Genomic DNA, 23,876 nt, shown 5'->3' on the forward strand with positions numbered 1-23,876 from the left:
ACTACATGTGCATGTAATAGTACCCTTTGTTTCACAAATGCAGGTGTTGAAAGAGAAAAAAATCCCAAAACATCTACTAAACAGTCCTACACAAATATTTTCTGATTAGGATGTAATCATTACTTGTTTGTCATAAACTTACAAACTGCAAACCCTGATAGCGGGCGATGGGAAAGTCTTTAACGACGTATGTGGGTGAATACAGACAGGAGGGCAGCACATTCTCCAGTCGTGAGGGGTCAATTAAAGGTGCTAAAGGGAAACAAATACAAAAACAGAGATAAATTACGTGAGTTAGGTGTTATTAATATAGTATATTCAGTGCAATATTTGACAGGGAGAACAATTACAAGCATCAGATAAAGGACTTACTTCTGAAAAAATAGTCACGAGGGTCTGGTTTCAACATGTCGGCGCCATGCTGCCTGCTGCCCCGCGTCCCCACCGGGAGTTGACTGTGGCTGGCCAGTGTCTGAGGGATGTGATCCACACTATTCATCCTGAGAGTGCTCTCATCTTTCACACAGACAGAGGGACAAGTAAGATAGTATATGCCCTGTTTTAGTTCTTTATCCGTAGAAATGAACATATTCAATTTATCAAGGTAACATTAGCAGCAAAGTGGCTTCAGTATTCCCCTCTGGGAGAGATGTAAAAGCGTTTCCAATGCATTTATTCTGAGTAAATGACTAAAAAGCAGAACCAGCCAAAAAGAGTAGATTCAGATTTCAGTTTAGATAACATTGTTACTGTCAGAGATCATTTGAATTAAATTTTAACATTCATGGTTTAGTAAAAAGCCCAAATAAATGAAAAAAATGATTGCTTTACATGTTGCTTACTAAATAAAGTCTGCTCACTTTAAATCTTTATTTACAAGGAGTCTAAACCTTAATCACAGCCATCCATCAGTGCAGCGACATATCTAGTCCAACGATTCATTCATCCATTCATCCACCCAAACATCCATCATCCATCCAAGCTCTCTAAGGACACCTGATTTATGTGCATGACACTTTTGATTTAATTGGAGAATGTAATCATATGAAAAGACATCAGCACTAAGTCCATTGAGGCTTCACATGGCGCATTAAATTTTTCATTGTGTGACCAATAAAAGAAAGGCTATTTTTGTAAAGAGCTACAATTTCTGAGACGTGGCACAGATGATAGAGTAAGTACAATTCTAACACCTAGTTCTTGTGCCTGGGGATAATTCTTCTGAGTACTCTGGTTTTCTTCTACCAGGAGGAAGTGTTTAGTAAAAATAGCTGAATAAATACGTTTAAACCTTCGGCACCAAAAACTGGAAGTGTGCACTTCTTTCTGGTAACATTTTATTTTTATTTTATTTATGGATTTTCTCCCTTTTTCTCTCAGTTTTAACACAGCCAATTAGTCTTCAGCTGCAGGGTATCCCGATCGCATCCAAGAAGGGTATATTCGCCTGCCCCACGCTCCCTCTGACGCATGCACGCACTCGACCCCTTCTTATTTGCCCATAGTTTGGTGGATTTGTACTTGAGGCCGGACACTACACACGGAGAGTCATGCACTGATCTCCGTGCTCCTCTACTTCTGTTCAGGCACCCCGGGCTACTAACCAGGATCCTTACACAGCACTGAAGACCCCACCCACTTATTAGTCCGGTCTTTCCCACACACCAGACTGGTGGCCAATTTTGCATGCTGCAGGCACTGCCAATTATGCCTGCTAGGGGGCACCCAGCCGAACCAGTAGCACAGCTAAGATTCACACTCAGAGAATACCTTGCAATGCCACCTGTGCACCCCTTTCTGGTAACTTCTAAAACAAAAGTTCCAGCTGCAGGTGAAGATGGTAAAGTTCTACTTATGTGCTGACTTTTTGAGTGTTGTGCAGCTTTCAGATTTTATGATTTGATGCTGTGCTCAAAGTTTAAACAGGCTTAACAGCATAACAAAATGTATAGGTGGTAAATACAAATACGGAAATGTCCAATTAACACAGATGTGAACTGCAATAGCTATTGCTTTTAAGGTGTTGGTGCATTTAAACCGTATTAATAAGAGAATTGCCACATCCAAGCATAGACAAGACTCCAGAAGACCAATATTGCCTGGGTTCACTCTGGTTTTTCTCTTTATCTACCATAGTGGTGCTAAACAAACAAGGTCAATACTTGGCCTTTTCTGCCAATTCACTTCAATTCACTCAGTGTCCTAATTGGGCAGTCGAAAAGAGAAGCAATGATTAAAAATGGAGAAAGAGAAAGCATGTGCTAACCATCGTCTATCCTCTCATGCTGGTAGCTTTTGTGCCATACATACAATAAAAAGCATAGAGATATCAGCGACAACAAATCAATTCATTCTAGTGCTGGGCGGTATGACGGTACATTCAGTTTACCAGTTTTCATTCCTTATACGATATGGATTTTTCATATACCGCCATACCATAACATAGTTAATACAACAGCTCTAGGCTTCAATAGGCAGCAAATCCTATAATATTGGTCGACGCTAAAAGCGCTACAGAGCACTGTGCAGATCAGGTACAGCTCACTTGTTTAACCAAGTAGCATTAGCATAACAGTGTTAACAGATGAGAGAGGCTTTCTTAATATGGTGGAAAAAATAAACAAAAACAGAAAACAGATGGAAGATGAAGAGAGGGAGACCAAATATCGACCGGAAGAACCTGACAAGCCACGGCTGTTGCAAACGAGCAAACGGTGGAGCAACATTACTAACGCAACAATAATCCACATATGCAACGACATAATTCCTCTATAGACAGTTGAGAAATAAGCTTTCAGAGCAATAATTAAAATCTGGATTCGAGGTATGTCTTACCAGGGCAAAAATACTTCAGGTCAGTTGCTATACCAATGTCATACCTACAACTCAGATACAAGCTGGAAGCGGAAATATATAAAGTTGTCCACTTTTCTACAACAGACCTGTGGTCAAGTTGTACAGTGGAGTTTACAAAAGTTGTTTTATTTGGTAAAGGGAGAGCTAAGGGTAATTGTGCAATACTTACATATCAAATAAACATTAAAAAATGTATATACTGCACCTGTTTCCATCATATATTGTGTCATTTTGTTTTGCCAAACAAACCTTATAGTACTCAAAACCTTCCCTATATACATGGTAAAATTAAAATGTTTTATATTTATGTACTTATAACAGTAAAAAAAGTCACAAAAATATAAAAAGTCCCAGTCATACAAAAAATAAAACATACCGTGATATACCGTGAAACCGTCAGAATCTTTAAAAATACCTTGTTTATCACGGTCAAGAACGCTCTGGGTTTAACGTCACTTGGAAAACACTGGACACAAGGCGGGGGTACAGACATGCAGTGGACATCAATCCTTCAGTCACACCTAGGGGCAATTTAGAACAGCAAATCCACTTCTGACATGTGACCGAAGACAGGACTTTAACCCAGGTCTTCAGAACCCATGTTCCTATGCAGTATACACTTTATCAGCTGTACTCAGCATGCTACATGCTTCAGATTCTGGGTTCAGAGGTGGTTTTTAGTAACGTTGTGAGTGATGTATAACCTGTATAAGGGTCACTGCAGGGGCAGCACAGACTTCAGTCAGAATAAAAAAACATTAAGTAGCTAGAAAAGATCAGATGAGAGGGTCAGAAAGGTTGATGATTGGTGAAACGCCAGGTTAACTGCACTATATCAGACTCCTTAACTCAGTACTATAACAATTTCCTCCGGAAATTTTCTGCTGCCACACACTGAACTGTATTGACTATGTAACTTGCATTTTTTGCACACCTCCTGGAACTGCACAAGTTTTTTTAATTTCTGCACATTACTTGTATTTTTTCACCTTATTTACTTTTTAGGCACCTTATCTGCATTGCCAATTTTACGCTGCTAATGTACAACATGTCACTACCTCATGAACCATTGTACCATCTATTCACCATCATGTACTAACACTTGTCTTTAGTCCCGTCTTCTAATTACTTGTTTAGATTAGGGATAATTAGGAATATCTTTTGTAGTTATTTATTATAGGATTTTTTGTATTTATTGTTGTACCTACACTGTTTTGTATTTACACTGTTTTTGTCTCGCACTTTTTGTACCGTGTTACACCGTGATCCTAGAGGAACGCTGTTTCGTTTCAATATGTACTTGTATGTAGCTGAAATGACAATAAAACCTCTCTGACTCTGACTATACAGTATATCAGACCTATAAAGAAACACTGAATCACTACATGGCGTCTCATAAAGTGAAGGCATATTTATTGTATTTTGTAACTGAAAAGCTGCCATGCACCCCTGGAGAAGACATGGTTAAACACTGAAAAACTGGGGCTAGCTGGGGTTGCTTAGCAACTCATGTCCCACAATTCCTTTCTTCCAGCTCCATAAGCCCACTGCGGGAACTGAAGCATAAACAAAATGCAAACTGAAAATTAAATGGCTTGAATGACTTCGTGTCTTCACAATATTTGCAATTTAGAGTAAAACTGTCTCCTCACTATGATAAAAAATCCACAGAAGAAGGTTAGAAAAAATATAAATTACCAAACAGTTAGTATGAACTTACATTCTCATGGAAACAACTTGCATGATAGTTAAAATAAGATCTGATAAAGTTCTCAGTCTTAACACATTTACAGAGGCACCATAGAGGGTGTGGGGTGGAACTGGGTGTTGATTATGACAGTTTTAATTTTAAGAGGTCTAAAATATAGGATTTATATTCTTTGCATGTAATCTGGGGGTTTAATTAAATACTCTTTAATAGGTTATTTTATAACTGAAGTGATAATGAAGATACAAGTTTTAGAAAATGGTCTACTCTAATGATTTGTAACTGGATTAACGTGTATGTACAAAGATTTTAGTGGAATGAAATGTTGCACCTGCCCAGAGTAATCACAGCTAATGTAAGATGAGCCTCTGTTGAGAAGCCAGTAGTACATTAGTCGTGAAGTGCAGTTAATTTTCTTCAGTAAATGCCAATTTGGCAAATACCATAGTATCTATTACTATTACATCTTATGACATGCTGTTTTGAGGCAAGAAGCCAAACACATAATTTTAGCTGGGCTATAATTCCTAAAAGTGCTCCTGTTCATGAGTAATACATTTATAAACATAAATCTTTATGGAGCATTTTAAAGGTTATGTGAAAATTTCACATACAATTGGAAAAAGAGGTCTCCATGCTTATAATAAGTAGATAGAGGTTAAGAAAAGCAAACACACACACACACACACACACACACACACACTTATTTAAAGGGCAGCGTTTCTGAGGAATCTTAGCCCATTCCTCATAGGTAATGGACTCCAGTCCACCAATATTCTTGGGTTTGCATGGTGCCACCTTTTTCAAATCCCACCAATTATTTTCTATGGGGTTAAGGTCAGGTGAATGTGATGGGCACTCTAGAACTCTCCAGGACTTCTTTTGAAACCAAGCCTCAGTGGACTTTGAGGTATGCTGGGGATCATTGTCCTGTTGAAAGATCCAATGAAACACAAGCATGGGATTTTATTCCTGATCACTTTGTTACTTTCTTAACCACTTATCCAATTAGGGTCATGACGGCATGTTTTTGGACTGTGGGAGGAAACCGGAGCTCCTGGAGGAAACCCACGCAGACACGGGGAGAACATGCAAACTCCGCACAGAAAGGACCCGGACCGCCTGGGGATCGAACACAGGACCTACTTGCTGTGAGGCGACAGTGCTACCCACCGAGCCACCGTGTTGCCCATTCCAGAATTTCCTGATACTTGATTAAATCTCTCTTACCCTCCACATGCTGCAGGTTTCCAGTGTCAGAGGAAGCAAAGCAGCCCAAGAGCATCACAGAGTCACCGCCATGCTTTACTGTAGGCAGGGTGTTCTGTTCAATATGCTTTATTCTTTCTCTGCCAGACATACTGCTGATTGATAGGCTTAAAAAGTTCCAGTTTTGATTTATTGCTCCACAGAACAGAATTACAAAACTTCTGTGGCTTATTTATATGGACTTGAACACATTGGAGCTGACTCTTATTGTGCTGTTGGGTCAGTAGAGGTAGTAGAGGTCTTGGAGTTCTGGCTTGGAGACGTTCAGCGCCTTACTGTGCAAACTGAAACCTCAGTGCCTACTGCCAACAAATCTTTCTGCTAGTCTTTAAGAGTAGCACTTTGACAGGTTTTGGACCACCTGCTTTCTTGGGGATCTTGTGCCAGATGGTTATAGCTTCCTTTGTCTGCCACGTCCAGGTAGTGCAGCCAGTGTTCCTTCAACTCTGAACTTGTGAACCTCAAACTGTATATCTAGGAATATTTGGAGTTATTGCTATCTTTTTGTATCCTTGTCCTTGTTTGTCCAAGGCAATTGTTTCTTCTCTTAACTTTTTGGATAACTATCTTGACATATTTTTAACTTGCAATCAAACGTCACAGTCAAACGCCTAGCCAATCCAGGTATTTGATGTGTTTTATCTTAAGCACACCTGATGCAACTAATGAATCCATTGAGTAGTTGCATCAACCTGATTTGTGAATTTGTGCTCTTATGAGGGATTCTATTCAGGGGGTTAAATAATTTTTAGACCGCAGTGGTTATTAAAAGTGGCATTAGGAGGGTCATTGCTAACAGGTGAAAGTGTGTACATTTTGCGAATAAACCTAACTTACAATAGGAACTGAATCATATTGCAATTATAAACTATTTTATTGGAGCTTTTCTTTATCAAAAAACTTGTAATAATGCAATTCTAACTTCATTGTGTTTGGACACACTTCCATTAATCCTACAGAACTCTTTTCCATACACTGTATGTGCTGCTTATGAATATAATCTAAAAGTCTGGTAAAATGTACTCTTTAAATAGTGTTTATTATCCTTGATTAATATAAATTTCTAAAATAACTTTAATTTAAATTCTCCCACGCCAAGAGGCTGTAAAAGAAAATATACACCTCACCACGGAAAAAGCCATTTTGTGCTGCTGCCAACAGTAAGATGGTATTAAATACTGACTTACTGACTAATGCAAAATACTAATTAGGGCAATAAGCTTTTAGCTACATTAATAATGGAACAGCACCAATCCAATACTCAGCTGTATTAGGGACAGTACTGGCCAAAGACCCTGGATTAGGTCCACTACAGTAATAATTACATGATGGCACTATCAAGTCTGGACCGGGTATTAATCACACGACTGGATCAGGACATTTCTAATAATAATTATTTAGGGAAATTTACTATAGAACATTATATTGAGGCAGCCAGAATTCTTTTTTAGTACCTCACTGTTAAACCAGATTTATGATGAAAATCAGGACAGTTGCTGGGGGACAGTTGCTGGATATCCAAAAAAAATGCTTTAATAATGTCCTTATTCAAAAGTTTTTAATAATAACATAAATCATTTAAACTCTTAATGTTTTCTTTGTTTGAAACTTCTTTTTTAGACAATAGAATTTACAATTAGGAGATGCTTTCATGCTGGGCTGTTTTTTTTGGATGAAAAGTTTATTCATTTGTACAATAGAACAGCTTTGAAAGACATTTCCTTGTCTCTTTCTTGTTTCAAAAAGTAAGAGTTGAATGAAACTCTAGTTCTAAATAATTTTGGATAAAAAAAGAGCTACATTTTAAACATTCATTAGCCTGTGCTCATTAACATACACAATAGATAAGACAGGCTGGCTGCTAAATTAGCCACCAGTGCAAGTGGTCACTAAAATGTGTGTAATTAGTTTTTCTCTTAATAAGAGTGCCTCTAAAAGAGGAGATCCTGATTGCTAGCAGAGTGTAATTTGTCTCTGTCTTGCTGGAGGACTTGATAAGAGGTGAGAATTTGTCTGTGCACTTAATGCCAAATACTGAACATTATGACCAAGGAAAAGTCAATATGGAGTTGTGTGAATGAGATGATTTATTAACTGATCAAGAGTCTAGCTTCAAGATGAGTTGTGTTTAAAATACAAGTTATTTATTTTTAAGCTGAATTCAAGCTATGTTACCATTATGTCCAACTTAAATACAAGTGCTTAAAGCCTAGGGCACATCACATACATTTAAACATCTCAGAATCTCAGGCTGTATTGGTCACATCATAACTTTTCTTTTTTGGGATTCTGCTCTTTATGTAAATATAGTTTAGTACACATCACATGTTAAAACATATTACACAAGCTTCTAGATAGATAATCAGAAGTGTAAAAACCAAATACGTGAAAAAACTAAAATACAATCTGATCAACCGCAATCCATTGTTGTAGTAGGAGTGCAGAACCACTTATGAAACTGATTTAAAATATTATTGAGAAGTTGAACATGAAACAAGAGCATTTCTTAAATACAGACTACAAAAGAGCTAATACCAAAAACCAAAAGTATTAGAAATGTTTCATCATGTTGTATGTTACAATACAGGGGCATTGATGCATCAGGTAGTGTGTGTTTTCTGTAGCTTCAAAGTCTTGTGACATTAGGTTTAAACCTAATCTCCATTTATTTTCTTTAAGGATTTGCTATGTTTTATAGATTTCCTTTAGCTACTCTTTTTGCAGTACATCACAATTGCTAGATTGGCTAAACGATTCATCCTGACAAATAAATAGGTGTAAGGGCAGCTGTAGCCTAGTGGTTAAAGCACTGGACTAGTAATGGAAAGGTCGCTGGTTCAAGCCCAACCACTGCCAGGTTGCCACTGTTGGGCCCTTAAGCAAGGCCCTTAACCATCAGTTGCTTAGACAATATACTATCACAGTACTAAAAGTCGCCTTGGATAAAATGTATACGTAAAGTGTGACTGTGTGATGCCATGATTTAAATTGGTACAATGACATACAGTGGATTCAAAAATTGACCCCTTGACATTTGATGGTATTGTGAACTTGGTTTTGAATAGATATAACTGCCATGTTTTACCCATCAGTGAACAAAGTGAAAAGGTGAATTCAGAAATATTTAAAGATCAAAGACTAAAATATCTTATTTACAAAGGTAAGACCCTTAATTCAATACTTTGTAGAAATGACTTTGGCAGCAATTACAGCTGTTTAAGTCTTTTTAAATACTTCTCTACAACCTGAATTTGTGCAGTATATCCCATTCATCATAGCAGATCCACTTAAGCTCTGTCTGCTTAGATGGCAAGCAACCAGTCATCCAGTCATGACTTTTTTTTGTAAATGCATTGCAGTGTAAATTGTGGGCCCAGGTGTGTGCTAAACTAAGTGTAATCAATTCAAATTACAATAACTGGGCTCCAACTGTTTTAGACACAGTTCAAGGATAAATAAGTGAAACATGATGCACATGGCTACGATTTGCAGTGTCATAGAGAAAGGGTCTAAATAAATTTGTGAATAACAGATTTCCATTTTTTATTTTTTATTTAATTTAAATTTAATAAACACTCAAAGCATGTTTTCACATAATCATTATGAGTTATTTACTGTAGATTGGTGGGTAAAATGGCAATTATAGCCACACAAAATCAAATTTTCAACAAAATAAAGTATGTAAAAAGTGTAAAGGGGACTGAATATTTTCTAAATGTATTTATTTATTAGGATTTTAACGTCATGTTCCACACACCTTGGTTACATCCATGACAGATGGCATTCGCCACACAAGATTCATCAGTTCACAAGTTTCAATGTCAAACACAGTCATGGACAGTCTTGTATCTCCAATTCACCTCACTTGTATGTCTTTGGACTGTGGGAGGAAACCAGAGCTCCCAAAGGAAACCCACGCATACATGGGGAGAACATGCAAACTCCACACAGAAAGGACCCAGATCGCTCCACCTGGGGATCGAACCCTGGACCTTCTTGCTGTGAGGAGACAGTGCTACCCACTGAGCCACTGTACCGCCCTATTTTCTAAATCCACTGTGTGTTGGAGAACATACATGTACTTGGAGAACATGCATGTTCTTTAAAAGTCATGACCATTCAGCTGCAGGACGCTTGTACTCTGTTCCTGGTATGAGGTGTTTTGTGTGTGAGTGTGTGTGTGTAGTGTGTGTGTGTGTGTGTGTGTGTGTGTGTGTGTTAGAGGAGCTTACCTGTATACAGAGAGATGTAGGCAGAATCAATGACCTCATATTTCAGACCTGGCAGAAAAGGGCGCCACTGTAATGAAAAAAGAAAGTGAGATATGGGGACAGAGGGTGGGAAAAAAAGACAAGAGAGATATGAGTGTGAGGGTGAAAAGAAACTTCACGTATATAAATAGATAAGAAGAGCCCATGAAGGGAGTAAAGTCTACATTGTTCTTTATTTATATCACACTCACAGCAGGTAGGATTGTCTTTCATATATGTGCTACACTTACACGTGCTGATATTCTCATATCAAAAACAGCTACTGTCTAAACACCCCCCCCACACACACACACGCACACTTTTCTTGGCAACATAGCAACTGACAGTCTACAAGTCATTTAAAGACATTCAGCAATTACCATGTCACTTCTTGTTATCCTCCTACTAATAAGTGGAGACAAGGCATTTTCCGTGGTGAAAATTGAGACACCAAGCATACACAACACACACACACAGGTAGAAGCTTATACATTATTCACATAATAAATAAATCAAAGACAAATATGAAGGATATGCCCAATTACACAATCTCATTACCCTGCGTGGGTCATACTGTTAATGTTTTAAACATGGGGCAGTTGAAGGTCGAACTGGAGGTGGACTGCTTGATGGAGACAGAGCTATTGTGTCATGGGACAACATTGTACATGCAGGACACTTCAGCACACACTATCAGTGCCATCAATCACTGCAGCCTCCAGAGCTGTGAGACATCAGCATTGTGAGCTGCTTCACTGAACCCACAGGGATATAAACCTGGAATTAAAACTCATGTTTGTTTTAAAGAAGAACAGCCACTTTTTAATACCAGAAAATGCTGTTTAATGTCAAAACTAGAAAGACAATATTTGTCATTACTTTATTTGCAAAAGGCAAAGAAGATGGGACCAATGACATTAAGTCATTTATAAATCATTTATTAATAAATAAAGTTCCATGGTAATTACAAAAGAAGACAAAAAAAAGACAGGGTGATCTAGAGCAGGGGTTTTCAATGTACCTGTCCAGGGGGGCGTGACATTATGAGATTTTTTTCATTTTTCACCCACAGGAGACATATTTGATTAGTCTCGCTGGCCATGCACACGCATGTTTAATGTTATCCAGTTCAGTCTAAAAAAGGACCGTTGGCCAGCAAAACTTAAAAATAGGGCTAACAGTGAAGATAAATCAGTGACAAAAGCAATGACTGCTGTTATAGGACATGGGTGTGTGTGTGTGTCTTTAAGAGAGGTGTATAGTGGGAGATGCTCTGTTCACAATATCGCTTTAAGTGATTCAGGAGTTGATTCGTGAAGCTTGTGCACGTTCTGACTTTCTCTTCTCAGTCAGCTCTCAGTTTTTACTGTTATTAATGAATGATGCGGTTTAGAAAAACACCAGCTACTGGAACACCTTGTGTGACTCCCTTTTCTTACAGGTGGGAGGCTTAATTAAACTGGCTATTACCACAGAGCGGTAAACAAGTCAGACTTGTTCTGCCCATGGAGCTAAATGTTAGCTCACCTGAGTTTTCTGTCAGTCAAAGCAGAGTATCCTGAACTAGCAAACTTAGCATTGATGTACTTTTGCCTCTACTTGGCTCTGTGAAGTAACGTTTTCTGCTCTTCTGATCTACATCAAAAGCAAGTACCGCTTAGGATTTACAACTAGTTGAATTTCTATAATGTGCTCGAAGAATATGTTCAGCCATCGCATTGAAAAGGATATAGCTTTCAATATTTTAATCAGCAATATTGCATCGTATGTATGATGCGTTAACGTTAATGATAATATTTAATAATATTTTATATTATATAACGTTAATTATATTATTTTAGCTTGTCAAGAGCTTTCGCAATAGTTTCTGTGCGAGGGTTGATTCGGGGGGGGGGGGGGGGTGAGGGTGTATGGATGGGGGGGGGGGGGCGCAAGTTCAAGGTCAGCACACGAAGGGAGGCACATGTGCAAAAAGGTTGAAAACCCCTGATCTACAGAAACACTAGTCATATTCAGTAGTCGGAATTGACATTCATAATGGCACTTCATAATTATTATTATTATACTGCAATTAAATAATAATAACAAAGCGCTACATGGCTCATGGCTCAGATACAGCCTGGCTCTGCAGTATCTGAATGAATGTATTGGGCAGCACAACCCTATAATGGCTTGATTGTTGTCACTATGGTCCTAAGTGGTCTACAAGTCCCAGGAGTTGCAGCACTCATCGGCGCTAATGCACTACAGCTGACTCTGGGGCTGTTTAACCAAGCCCGAAGCTCAGCTCATCCCCGAGTCATTAACTAAGCTCATTCAGTAAGGTAGACGGCTGGTGCTGTGTTTCTTGCAGCTTTCTTTATTTGAGAGAGCTCTCTATCCAGTCATTCCCGGCTCTCAGTAACGTGTATTTAATTATATCAGCGGTTCCCCTGATCAACAGCTTTGATCATCTGTAGCTATACAAATAAATCTGATTTGGCTTGACATCGCCATTCAACAGGCCATGAGAGAACAATTGTTGGCTCCCTAGAATGCACTGTCGCTCGAACTAGAAGCTCTATCACATTTATGAAGAAGTCACCTATAAAACATATTTGATATTAATATAAAACATAAAATATAAAGTTCATACTGTGATTTATACAGGTACATGCTTTTGAGAAATAATATTGCATCTTTTTTAATGCATTTTTAGTTATAAAATGCTATATAAAAATGAAAGATTGTTTGATTCCTTGATTCCTATTAGTGCAGTAGTATAGCAAAATCTAACATTATCTTGTTACTTAGCTGTTGTCTATCTTGCCACCCTAAACCTAAACCAAATAAAGCAAAAGCATAAGACATACATGACAGCACAGGTAAACAGTGGTACCAGATTGTGTTCAGTTACAGTGGATTCAGAAAGTATTTAGACCCTTTTGACTTTTTGCACACTTTTTGTAGTGGATCTGATTTTAAATAGATATAACTGATAATGGATATTTACCCATTTTATTACAGTTTTAAACTAAACTGAAATCTCTAATCTACAAGAAATCAAACTCCTTTCTGTGGAACTCCAACTCCAAATGTAATTGGAGTCCACCTGCTGCAATTTGAATTGATTTGACGTAGTTTGGAAGAGACACACTTGGATTTATATGGCCTTCAATTTACACTGAATTGTCAGGACAAACACCAATCCATGAAGTCCAGTAAACTGGCATTGTTTAGAACAAGGGTGTAAAACAATATGTAATTTGAGTGTTCCTACAACCACAGTAGCCTCAATCATTTTAAAATGGTAGAAGCTTGACCTAACCTTAAACCTTCCGAGGTTTGGCAGTCTAACCAATTTGGGCATCTAGGTGAGGAAAGACATGGTCTGAGAAGTATAAATGCACCCAATGGTGACTATAAATGAGCTTCAAAAGTATTATAAAAGACACAAAAACATCTGCAACCCACAATGGAGAAAGTGGATATAAAAGAGATAGCACAAAAATGAGAACATGATATGCCGAGATACATGATGTGCAGGGAACTGTCCGAACCTGCCAGTTAGGATGAGATAAGATAAGATAAGCTGCCTTTATTGTCATTGCACAGTGTACAATGAAATTGAGCAGTAATCCAACATCGCTTACACATACAAAAGATAAACATAGGAACAAGAAGTACACACCAATCAGCCATAACATTAAAACCACCTCCTTGTTTCTACACTCACTGTCCATTTTATCAGCTCCACTTACCATATAGAAGCACTTTGTAGTTCTACAATTACTGACTGTAGTCTATCTGTTTCTCTACATACTTTTTAGCCTGCTTTCACCCTGTTTTTTTAATGATCAGGACCCCCACAGGACCACCACAGAGCAGGTATTATTTGGGTGGTGGGTCATTCTCAAGGTTATAATAGTTTTGGATTTTTCATTATAGTTTAGTTTTATTTCATTGTGACTTTTTTCTCTCTAATTCAGTTAGTTTTAATTAGTTTTTAGAGTGGGTTTGCTAGTTTTTATTAGTTATTATTATTTTATTAATGCTTAGTCTTAGTTTAGTTTTCATTTTTTCTAGTATTAGTTTTAGTTTTTTCATACTTTGGGTTACTTTTCAGGTGCAGGATTCAAAAAAGGTCAGAGTAAGTATTGTGTAATAAAAACTCAACAAAAGATACCATTTAAAAAATGTATTCAATTACTGTTGAACAACCAACTGTCCACAAAAACTGTAACAGTCCACAAGATAGCCGCCTTAAGTGCAAAATGTGTGTAATACTGCTGCTGAAAATAGTCAATAGACTAAGGACACACATGAACATAATAATATAAACTTATTCATGAGACACACATCAGGGAGCTCAATCTGAGAAAAACATAAACTCAAAAACCCAATGAACTCTACAGGTTTTTATAAATTTTTGACCAAAATTACTAACTCAAAAATAAATTAGGAAGTGGAATGCCCAGCACAAGATGCGGGTATGCTTTTTGGCATATCAGTGCAGTAGAACTAACAATACTGTACCTCGCATGTTGTATATAACATCAGAAAGTGAACAGAGAGGGAGAGAGAGAGAGAGAGAGAGAGAGATATGGGTGTACTTCAGTCAATCAACAATTTCTTGTTGATTTTGAGTAAAACACGCTGCTCCAGCTTCTCAAATGGACTTTGAGATTCGTGGGGTTTTTCCCCTTGAGAAGTATTCCACATACTGTATTTTTTCACCCGTTTCCACTACAAGACACTTGCTTTTATCTTTCTCTCAGTCATATTCAAAGAAATCCCATATAGGACTCTGGCGCTTTCTCCCAACTTTTGCTGTCGTCATTTTGCAGGCTAGCGTGGTGAGCAGAAACGGACTGTAAACAAGAACGTAAAACTGCTTGAGTGGAAAAAATCGATTTCATATCAGTTCACAAGGCTCATAAATAAATTGACAAACACGAAAACAAAGGGTATTCTATCTATAATTTCAGTACATTTTAGTTAGTTTTGTAAACGCATAATACAGTTCCAGTTAGTTATCGTTTTTCTTTTAATTACCGTTTTTATTTATTTCAGTTAACGAAAATGTTTTTTCAATTTCAGTTTTCGTTATTTCATTCGTTTTCGTTAACAATAATAACCCTGGTCATTCTCAGCACTGCAGTGACATTGATATGGTGGTGGTATGTTAGTGTGTGTTGTGCTGGTATGAGTGGATAAGACACAGCAATGCTGATGGAGTTTTTAAACATCTCACTGTCACTGCTGGACTGAGAATAGTCCACCAACCAAAAATATCCAACCAACATCGCCGTGTGGGCAGCGTCCTGTGACCACTGATTAAGGTCTAGAAGATGACCAACTAAAACAGCAGCAATGGATGAGCGATCGTCTCTGACTTTACATCTACAAGGTGGACCAACTAGGTAGGAGTGTCTAATAGAGTGGACAGTGAGTGGACACAATATTTAAAACTCCAGCAACACTGCTGTGTCTGATCCACTCATACCAGCACAACATACACTAACACACCATCACCATGTCAGTGTCACTGCAGTGATGAGAATGACCCACAACCCAAATAATACCTGCTCTGTGGTGGTCCTGTGGGGCTCCTGACCATTGAAGAACAGCATGAAAGGGGGCTAACAAAGCATGCAGAGAAACAGACGACTACAGTCAGTACTTCTATATGGTAAGTGATAAAATGGACAGTGAGTGTAGAAACAAGGAGGTGGTTTTAATGTTGTGTGCCTAAAAAATCTGACTAAAACTATAATTATAAACAAGACAAAAGACAATGGTTGAAAACAGCATTGAGGTAGAAGTAGGGTAATGCACATGCCCTGAGTAGCTTAAGTAAACATTGCACAGAATATATGGCACACTTTAGAAACAATACTGCAGTCATAATAAATATAAATATGTACAGAGTAGAGTGGAACACTGTGCCAGGTTTTTAAAGGACTCCAGTTACCAGTGTTCCGACAATACATGAGCGGAACCACTACTACACCAATGTACCCTCCTCTGATCATAATTGAGGATTTACAGGTGAATCCAGCACACAAAAGCAGTTGAAAAAGTGTGCCAACCCCACATTAATGCTATTTGTTTTCAATTCAACAAGCTCATGGTCTGGTGTCTACATACATTTACACACCTAAGCTAGTCCCTAAGGGACTTGCTAAGTAGCTGATGATATTAGTCAGAACAAGGGTAAAAGAAAAAAATGTGCAGAGCACAGGTTCTCCAGGACTGTTTTCACTTTTTCAGTGTTTCTCTCACAAAGTCATGCCTTTCCATTAGTGGAGTGTATAGATGAAACCCATTAGCACTTAAAAGCCTCTTTCATTAAAACTAAATGTCACCATACAACAGCGAGAGCTATAATCAGTGCATTTTTGTGTTTGCTCTCTTTGTGCTGAGATTCAGAACTATGATGACAGTTGCTCTGCAGGAAATATATAGAGTTACTGGCCTGAAACCTTGTTCCTGCAAAGCCTGAGAATCAATACCAGGAAGAAAATAATACAATGTAACAACAGAGGAACACAACAGTGGTAGGAGGCAGCAGTATTTTATCATGTTTACATCTGGCGGTAAGGATTTGTGACAGTGTGAAGGGGTTACTCTTTTCAGACAGGACATTTCGACAAAATGTTGCTGAGGGCAAAGCTAAGACATGCTGGTTTTCAAACAGCAAACAGTCCTGCTTTTTGTTTTAATTTCTGAAACGGTTAATACATCTAAAAAGACAAATCTTCTGCAATTGTAGGCAGTGTTGGTTTGTTGGACCTCCAAGACTAAAACTTAAAAGATACGAGTTGCACACCAACCCCCTAGTATAAGAAAAGCTTATGAAGTTTAAATTATTTCATTAAAACAAATAATTTTGAGTTCAGTACTTACAAATCAGAAAAAGTTGGGACAGTATGGAAAATGCAAATAAAATAAAATGCAGTGTTTCTTACATTTATTTTGACTTTCATTTGATTGCAGACAGTTTGAACCCAAGATATTTCATGTTTTGTCTGCTCAACTTCATTTCATTTGTTAATATACCTCCATTCTTGCATTTCAGACCTGCCACACATTCCAAAAAAAGTTGGGACGGGGGCAATTTAGGGCTAGTAATAAGGTGAAAAAAACTAAATAACTAACAGGTGATGTCAACAGGTGATTGTAATCATGGTTTGGTACAAAAGCAGCATCCAGGAAAGGCTGAGTCTTTGATGAGCAAAAATGTTCAGAGGATCTCCAGTTTGTCAACAAATGTGTGAGAAAATGATTAAAATGTTTGAAAACAATGTACCTCAAAGAATGCATATTTCTCCCCCTACAGGAGGCATCTAGGATGGACTATCACACAGTGGAAACATGTATTGTGGTCAGATAAATCAGCATTCCAAAAATGAACCATGTGCTCTGGACCATAGATGAAAAGGACCATCCAGACTGTTATCAGCAACAAGTCCAAAAGCCAGGGTCTTTCATGGCCTTGGCAATGGTCATTTACACTTCTGTGATGGCAGCATTAATGCAGAAAGTACATTGAGATCTTAGAGCAACATATGCTGCCCTAAAGATGTCATCTTTTCCAGGGACGTCCATGCATTTTTAACAAGACAATGCAAAAGCACATGCTGCACACATTACAAAAGCATGGCTGCAGAAGAAGAGGGGACCTGCCTGCAGTCCTGACCTGTCCCCAATAAAGAATGTGTGGAGAATTTTGAAACAACAACGTCCCCGTAATGTTGCACATCTTAAGACGTGTTTGCAGGAAGAATGGGACAAAATAAAAGCTGAAACACTAAATCACTTGGTCTCCTCTGTGCCAAAACGTCTTTAAAGTGAGGTGAAAAGGAATGGCAACATTACAAAGTTGTAAATGCTTTACTGTCCCAACTTTTTTTGGAATGTATTGCAGGCCTGAAATGCAGGAATGGATGTTTATTAATAAATGAAATAAAGTTGAACAGATTAAACATAAAATATCTCAGGTTCATCCTGTCTGCAATTAAATAAAAGTCAAAGTAAATGTAATAAACTCTGTGTTTTTTTTTTTATTATTTGCATTTTCCATGCTGTCCCAACTTTTTCTGCTTTGGGGTTGTACTTCTGGTCCCTGTCTATGAGGAGTTGGCACATTCTCCTGGCATTTGTGCAGCTTTTTTCAGGTATTCTGTCTCACCCCATCTTTCAAAATCATACAGAATATGACATTTCTATTCTGAACTGTAGGTTTAATCAAAGAGTCTGTCTAGTTTTTTTAATGTGTGCACGAGTTTCCACCAGATACTCGGTTTTTCCTCAGTGGAGTGGCTGCTCTGAATTAATCACCTAGGTCTGAGGTGTGAGTAGAGTGTGAGTGAATAGGTGAGTATGTGTTGCCCTGCTATGAATGGGCATCCTGTCCAGACTGTATTCCACGGTGTAAATCCAGAGCATATGCATGTGCAAATTTAGAGCAGAATGTGTGGTGGTCAAGAAAGGATTGCAAGGTGATCTGTGATTGTAACACCACCATCTATAGCTAGGTTTTAGATTAAATTAATCTCTTTGCTAAAGACACATCCATTTAGAGCAGAGGACTGGCATTTTTACACCCACTCATACAGGCTCATTTCTCTTTGAATAGGGAAAAAACCTATAAAAACCAATTTTATAAACCAAGCAGACATTTCTGAGACAGATTTAACAATGTAGTGATTCAGATTTTGCCAATATTTTCCCCTATAACCAACCAATCATCACATGTCACTACCTCATGAACCATTGTACCATCTATTCACCATCATGTACTAACACTTGTCTTTAGTCCTGTCTTCTAAGTACTTGTTTAGATTAGGGATAATTAGGAATATCTTTTGTAGTTATTTATTATAGGATTTTTTGTATTATTGTTGTATTTGCACTGTTTTGTATTGTCTTGCACTTTTTGTACCGTGTTACACCGTGATCCTAGAGGAACGCTGTTTCGTTTCAATATGTACTTGTATGTAGCTGAAATGACAATAAAACCTCTCTGACTGACTCTGACTCTGACTCATCCCTTCAAAATATTAAATAGTGTCATTTCAACGTCTTTATGTCTTATTCACTAAAACAGTAGAACAGTAAGAAAAACATAAACAATATCAACAAAACAACTTTAGCCTTTCTAATGTAGATCTTAAACAGAGTCTGTGGCTTAAAGTTTATTACAAGGGCTGACCAAACATGCTAGTTAAATGTTAAACATACACAGATCAGGCATAACATTATGACCATATTCCTAATATAGTGTTGGCCCCCCTTTTGCTGCCAAAACAGCCCTGACTCGCCGAGGCATGAACTCCACTAGACCCCTGAAGGTGTGCTGTGGTATCTGGCACCAAGATGTTAGCAGCAGATCCTTTAACTCCTGTAAGTTGTGAGGTGTGGCCTCCATGGATCAGATTTGTTTGTCCAGCACATCCCACAGATGCTCGATTGGATTGAGATAATGGGAATTCGGAGGGCAAGTCAACACCTCAAACTCGTTGTTGTGCTCCTCAAACCATTCCTGAACCATTTTTGCTTTGTGGCAGGGTGCATTATCCTGCTGAAAGAGGCCACAGCCATTAGGGAATAACGCTTCCATGAAAGGGTGTACATGGTCTGCAACAATGCTTAGGTAGGTGGTATGTGTCAAAGTAACATCCACATGGATGACAGGACCCAAAGTTTCCCAGCAGAACATTGCCCAAAGCATCACACTGCCTCAGCCAGCTTGCCTTCTGTCGGTGGTCATAATGTTATGCCTGGTCGGTGTAAGTATGGCCATTAAAATGATGATAAGCGGAGTATCAATGTCCTGATATATCCAAACCCTTTCTGTAAAATAAATAACAAAACCACATGAGCAGAGTTGAATATGCAGCTTCCGTTTGTGATGTCATTAGTAAGATTTCTATCATTGATGATTTTCTCTGACTAAATTCATACATAAAAATAAAGCATCAGCCCCTACACACTGTGGAACATGGTAAGAGAGTCAAAACATCTCCAAGGATCACTGATTCAGAGTTACATAAAAAAATATTAGCACCTCTGGGTCACCAAGTCTCCAAAACTGCCATCGGACACCAGCTCCATGCCAAAAGGTTATTTGTAGGGCTGGTCTTACCACAGACATAAGCATCTTGAGTTTGCTAAACATTTCTGAGATTTTGACTGCAACCATGTTTTATGGTCAGGTTGAATGAAAATCAAGCTTTGTGGCAACAATCAAGGTGTGTTTGGTATAAAAAGAATACACTGAAAAATGTTGAGGAGATTTTTTAAATCATTCAATTTTACAGCAGGATAATGTCCAGAACAACACAAAATCAAGCTTCTGCCATGGTCATCTCAGTTTCATAGAAAACCTGTATGATGAGCTAAAGAGGAGAGCGCACATGAGAGGATGCTGAATGATTTATAGTGATTCTGCAAAGAGAAATGGTCTCATATTCACTTCTCCCTATTCTACTCTACCAGCAGAATTACTGACTTCATTATTTTACTTCTGTCGTACAGCATCAATGATCTGAAGCACATTAAAATAACTCCAGTGCCTACCATTCTCCCATGTGTAGGGAGTTTCACTCGCTAAATGTTAATGAGCGAGTAAGTAAATCAATGAGTAAGTTACAAGCCTGGTTTATGAGGTGCTTTACATCTAACAGTGTAGTCTTCAAGCTTCTGGTTTCAAACTACTGGACTGTAGAAAAAAAAAACTGCCCTATTATTCAACAAAGCATCAAACTTTTGACATTGAGGTCAAAGTTCCCCCAAGTCAAACTTTACAAAATGATTTATTTGCAAATTAACTTGCACAGGACTGCAAATTCCATTTAGGTACTGACAAATAGATGGTGTGACTACAACTTGATTTAGCATTAATGTCACTGTGGTTTGTCAGTTTAAAAATGCACAGTGGCAGAGGCTGGTCTTTTCCAATGAGCTCTTTTTTATGCATTTTCTCCCTTTTTTCTCCTGATTAAGCATAGCCAATTAGTCTTCCGCTTCTGGGGATCCTGACTGCGTTTGAGGAGGGTATATTTGCCTGCTCTACACCCCCTCCGATGCCTGCGCAGTCCTTCAACACCCTTTTTTTTCACCTGTGCCTCTGTGGATTTGCACATGAGGCTCATCCACTTCTACACAGGCGCCTCGGTCTGCTAAACAGGGTCCTTGCACAGCATTTAAATACCCCACCCACTTAGTCCAGTCTTTTCACACCCAGCAGACTTAATGGGCAATTTTGTCTACTGCAGGCACTGCCAATTGTGCCTGCTAGATGCTGCCCAGCTGACCGGTAGCGGAGCTGAGATTCAAACCAGGGTGTTCAGAATCTCAGCGCTGGTGTGCTCGAGTGCTGATTCGATTCTCCTCAATAGTTAATCCAAAATCACAATTTTTCCAGTGTTATTAGAAGTTTTACAGGTGTTTTTTTTTTTTTTTTGCCAATTCACCATGAAAGAAAACCAGCCAGCTTTGATAAAGCCAAAAGAGTGGCATATCTCTTCAGATCCGTCATGACAAACATCTCATTTCGTCCTGTTCTTTTGTCTCTGCTCTTGACTTCAGTCCCTTCCGCCAATCAGAGTCCGCATGTTAGTGATGTGTTGCCATGGCAGACATACTCTGGGGAGCTTAAGAAGGGGCAGAACACCAGACAAAGAGACACACAACTGTTCCTCAACCATCCAGATGTGCTGAGTTGAAGGTAAATAATGAAATAAAACGTTTCCTCATCTATTTGGAGGAATAAACAGATGATGACACAGCATTCTGATTATTTTAATTTAAATGCCAAGGATGCATTTGGGATACAAGGTAACTATTACAAACAGACAGATTTCTGGGAAAACTAGAATTATTACTTCAAGATGTGTGGGAAACTGTGTGTAATCTGCAGTATTAAGTGCATCTCTTGCTCTCTCACTGACTTTATCTGTGTCCTCTGCTCGGTGTCCTTGCCGCCGGGCTTATTGAGAATGTCTACGGCTTATTTTGGTCCACTAATCTGATAAAAATCATCTCTCTCAGCACTAATAATTTCCGCCAGGGCTGCCCGCAATACTCTGTAAGTGAGCATTCTGTCCGAACCACTTTCTCTTTAATGCCAACCAGGGCTAATTAGCGAATAAACAGATGGATGAATAAATGAGTAAACAGAGCTGACAAACACATTCACACACACAAACACACACACAAAGATATACACACATGAATTGTCTGAGTGCAGTGTTTCATGTGTTCAGTTTAGTGTTTTAAGATTGGGAGTTGTTGTGAGTAAATACCTGCTGTTTGTGATATTGTTTTATGAAGTCATCCGCGGATACTAACATGATGGCGCCGCTTTATCAGAGTTGTGTATGGACAGATCTGGCATAAACTGGGTGTATGCTAATTTCACAGATGTTTTTGTTATGCATCAATTTTATCCTTGGCGCACCAGTATGAACAAATGTGTATTTGGTTGGAGTGCCTGTAAATATGATTGTTAGTGACCTAAGAAAGATTGCATTTGTTGATTAATGTTTAATGGTATTTTAAACATAACTACAACTCCAAATTAGAAAAAGTTGGGACAGCATGAAAAATGCAAATAATAAAGTTTTTTACATTTACTTTGACTTTTATTTGATTGCAGACAGGATGAACCTGAGATGTTTCATGTTTTGTCTGGTCAACTTCATTTCATTTCTTAATAAACATCCATTCCTGCATTTTAAGCCTGCGAAACATTCCAAAAAAAGTTGGGACAGTAAAGCATTTACCACTTTGTAATGTTGCCATTCCTTTTCACCACACTTAATAAAGCAATAAGCCACGAGAGGCCGTGCATTACTGTGATTTTAGCACGGGGATGACGTTTTTGGCACGACGCGAAGCGGAGTGCCTAAAACTTCTTTCCCCGTGCTAAAATCATAACAGTAATGCACGGTCTCGAGTGGCTTATTGCTTTTATAAAACGGCGGTCAACAAAAAATATAATAAATACAACAATGTTTAATTCATGAATGTATTTATCGTGTATAAACTTACAATAAAGCATTCTTCTGCGACGCAAAATAGTTCGATTAACAGTGTTGCTAGGCAACATGAGGGCGAAAATAACATTAACTTTTTCTATTCAGTGGTGTATTAATATGGAATGATGTGAGGTGGTCCTAGGTGTGCGTTTATCGGGGATTTTACAACGGCTTCGAACGCGGCTCAGCCAATCAGATTTTAGGACCGGAACTATCCGTTTTATAAAGGACATTTTGGCACTGAGGAGACCAAGTGATTTAGTGTTTCATGTTTTATTTTGTCCCATTCTTTCTGCAAACACGGAAAAATCCACACATTCTCTACTGGGGACAGGTCAGGACTGCAGGAAGGCCAGTCCAGTACCCGTACCCTCTTCTTCCACAGTCATGCCTTTGCAATGTGTGCCGCATGTGGTTTTGCATTATCTTGTTGAAAAATGCATGGACATCCCGGGAAAAGATGACGTGATGACTTGAAGGCAAATGAAATGAAGTTGAGCAGACAAAACATGAAATATCTTGGGTTCAAACTGTATGCAATCAAATAAAAGTCAAAGTAAATGTATGGAACACTGCATTTTAATTTTATTTGCATTTTCCATACTGTCCCATTTTTTTCTAATTTGGAGTTGTATTATAAACATCAGTATACAGTTAATAATAATAGTAGTAATAATAATAAAAAAAGATAAGCACTTAAATGGTGCATTGGTAAACTATTCTCACACTCACTACTGACTCAATATTGCAAAGATTCAGGGTTCACTG

The 23,876-nt window shown here is 38.3% G+C and overlaps 1 protein-coding gene across 1 annotated transcript in view; it reads right to left on the reverse strand.

The window, feature by feature from the left end:
* The window catches only part of b4galnt4a (beta-1,4-N-acetyl-galactosaminyl transferase 4a), a 277,540-nt gene that overhangs the window by 21,823 nt on the left and 231,841 nt on the right, over positions 1-23,876 (reverse strand). The window contains exons 9-11 of the mRNA XM_062997332.1: positions 10,066-10,132; positions 373-516; positions 143-252 (exon numbers count right to left, since the gene is read on the reverse strand). Coding sequence (XP_062853402.1) covers positions 143-252; positions 373-516; positions 10,066-10,132 — 321 coding nt within the window. The remainder of the gene's footprint in view (positions 1-142; positions 253-372; positions 517-10,065; positions 10,133-23,876) is intronic.

This window comes from Trichomycterus rosablanca, chromosome 1, assembly GCF_030014385.1.
Source record: "Trichomycterus rosablanca isolate fTriRos1 chromosome 1, fTriRos1.hap1, whole genome shotgun sequence".
NCBI lineage: Eukaryota > Metazoa > Chordata > Actinopteri > Siluriformes > Trichomycteridae > Trichomycterus > Trichomycterus rosablanca.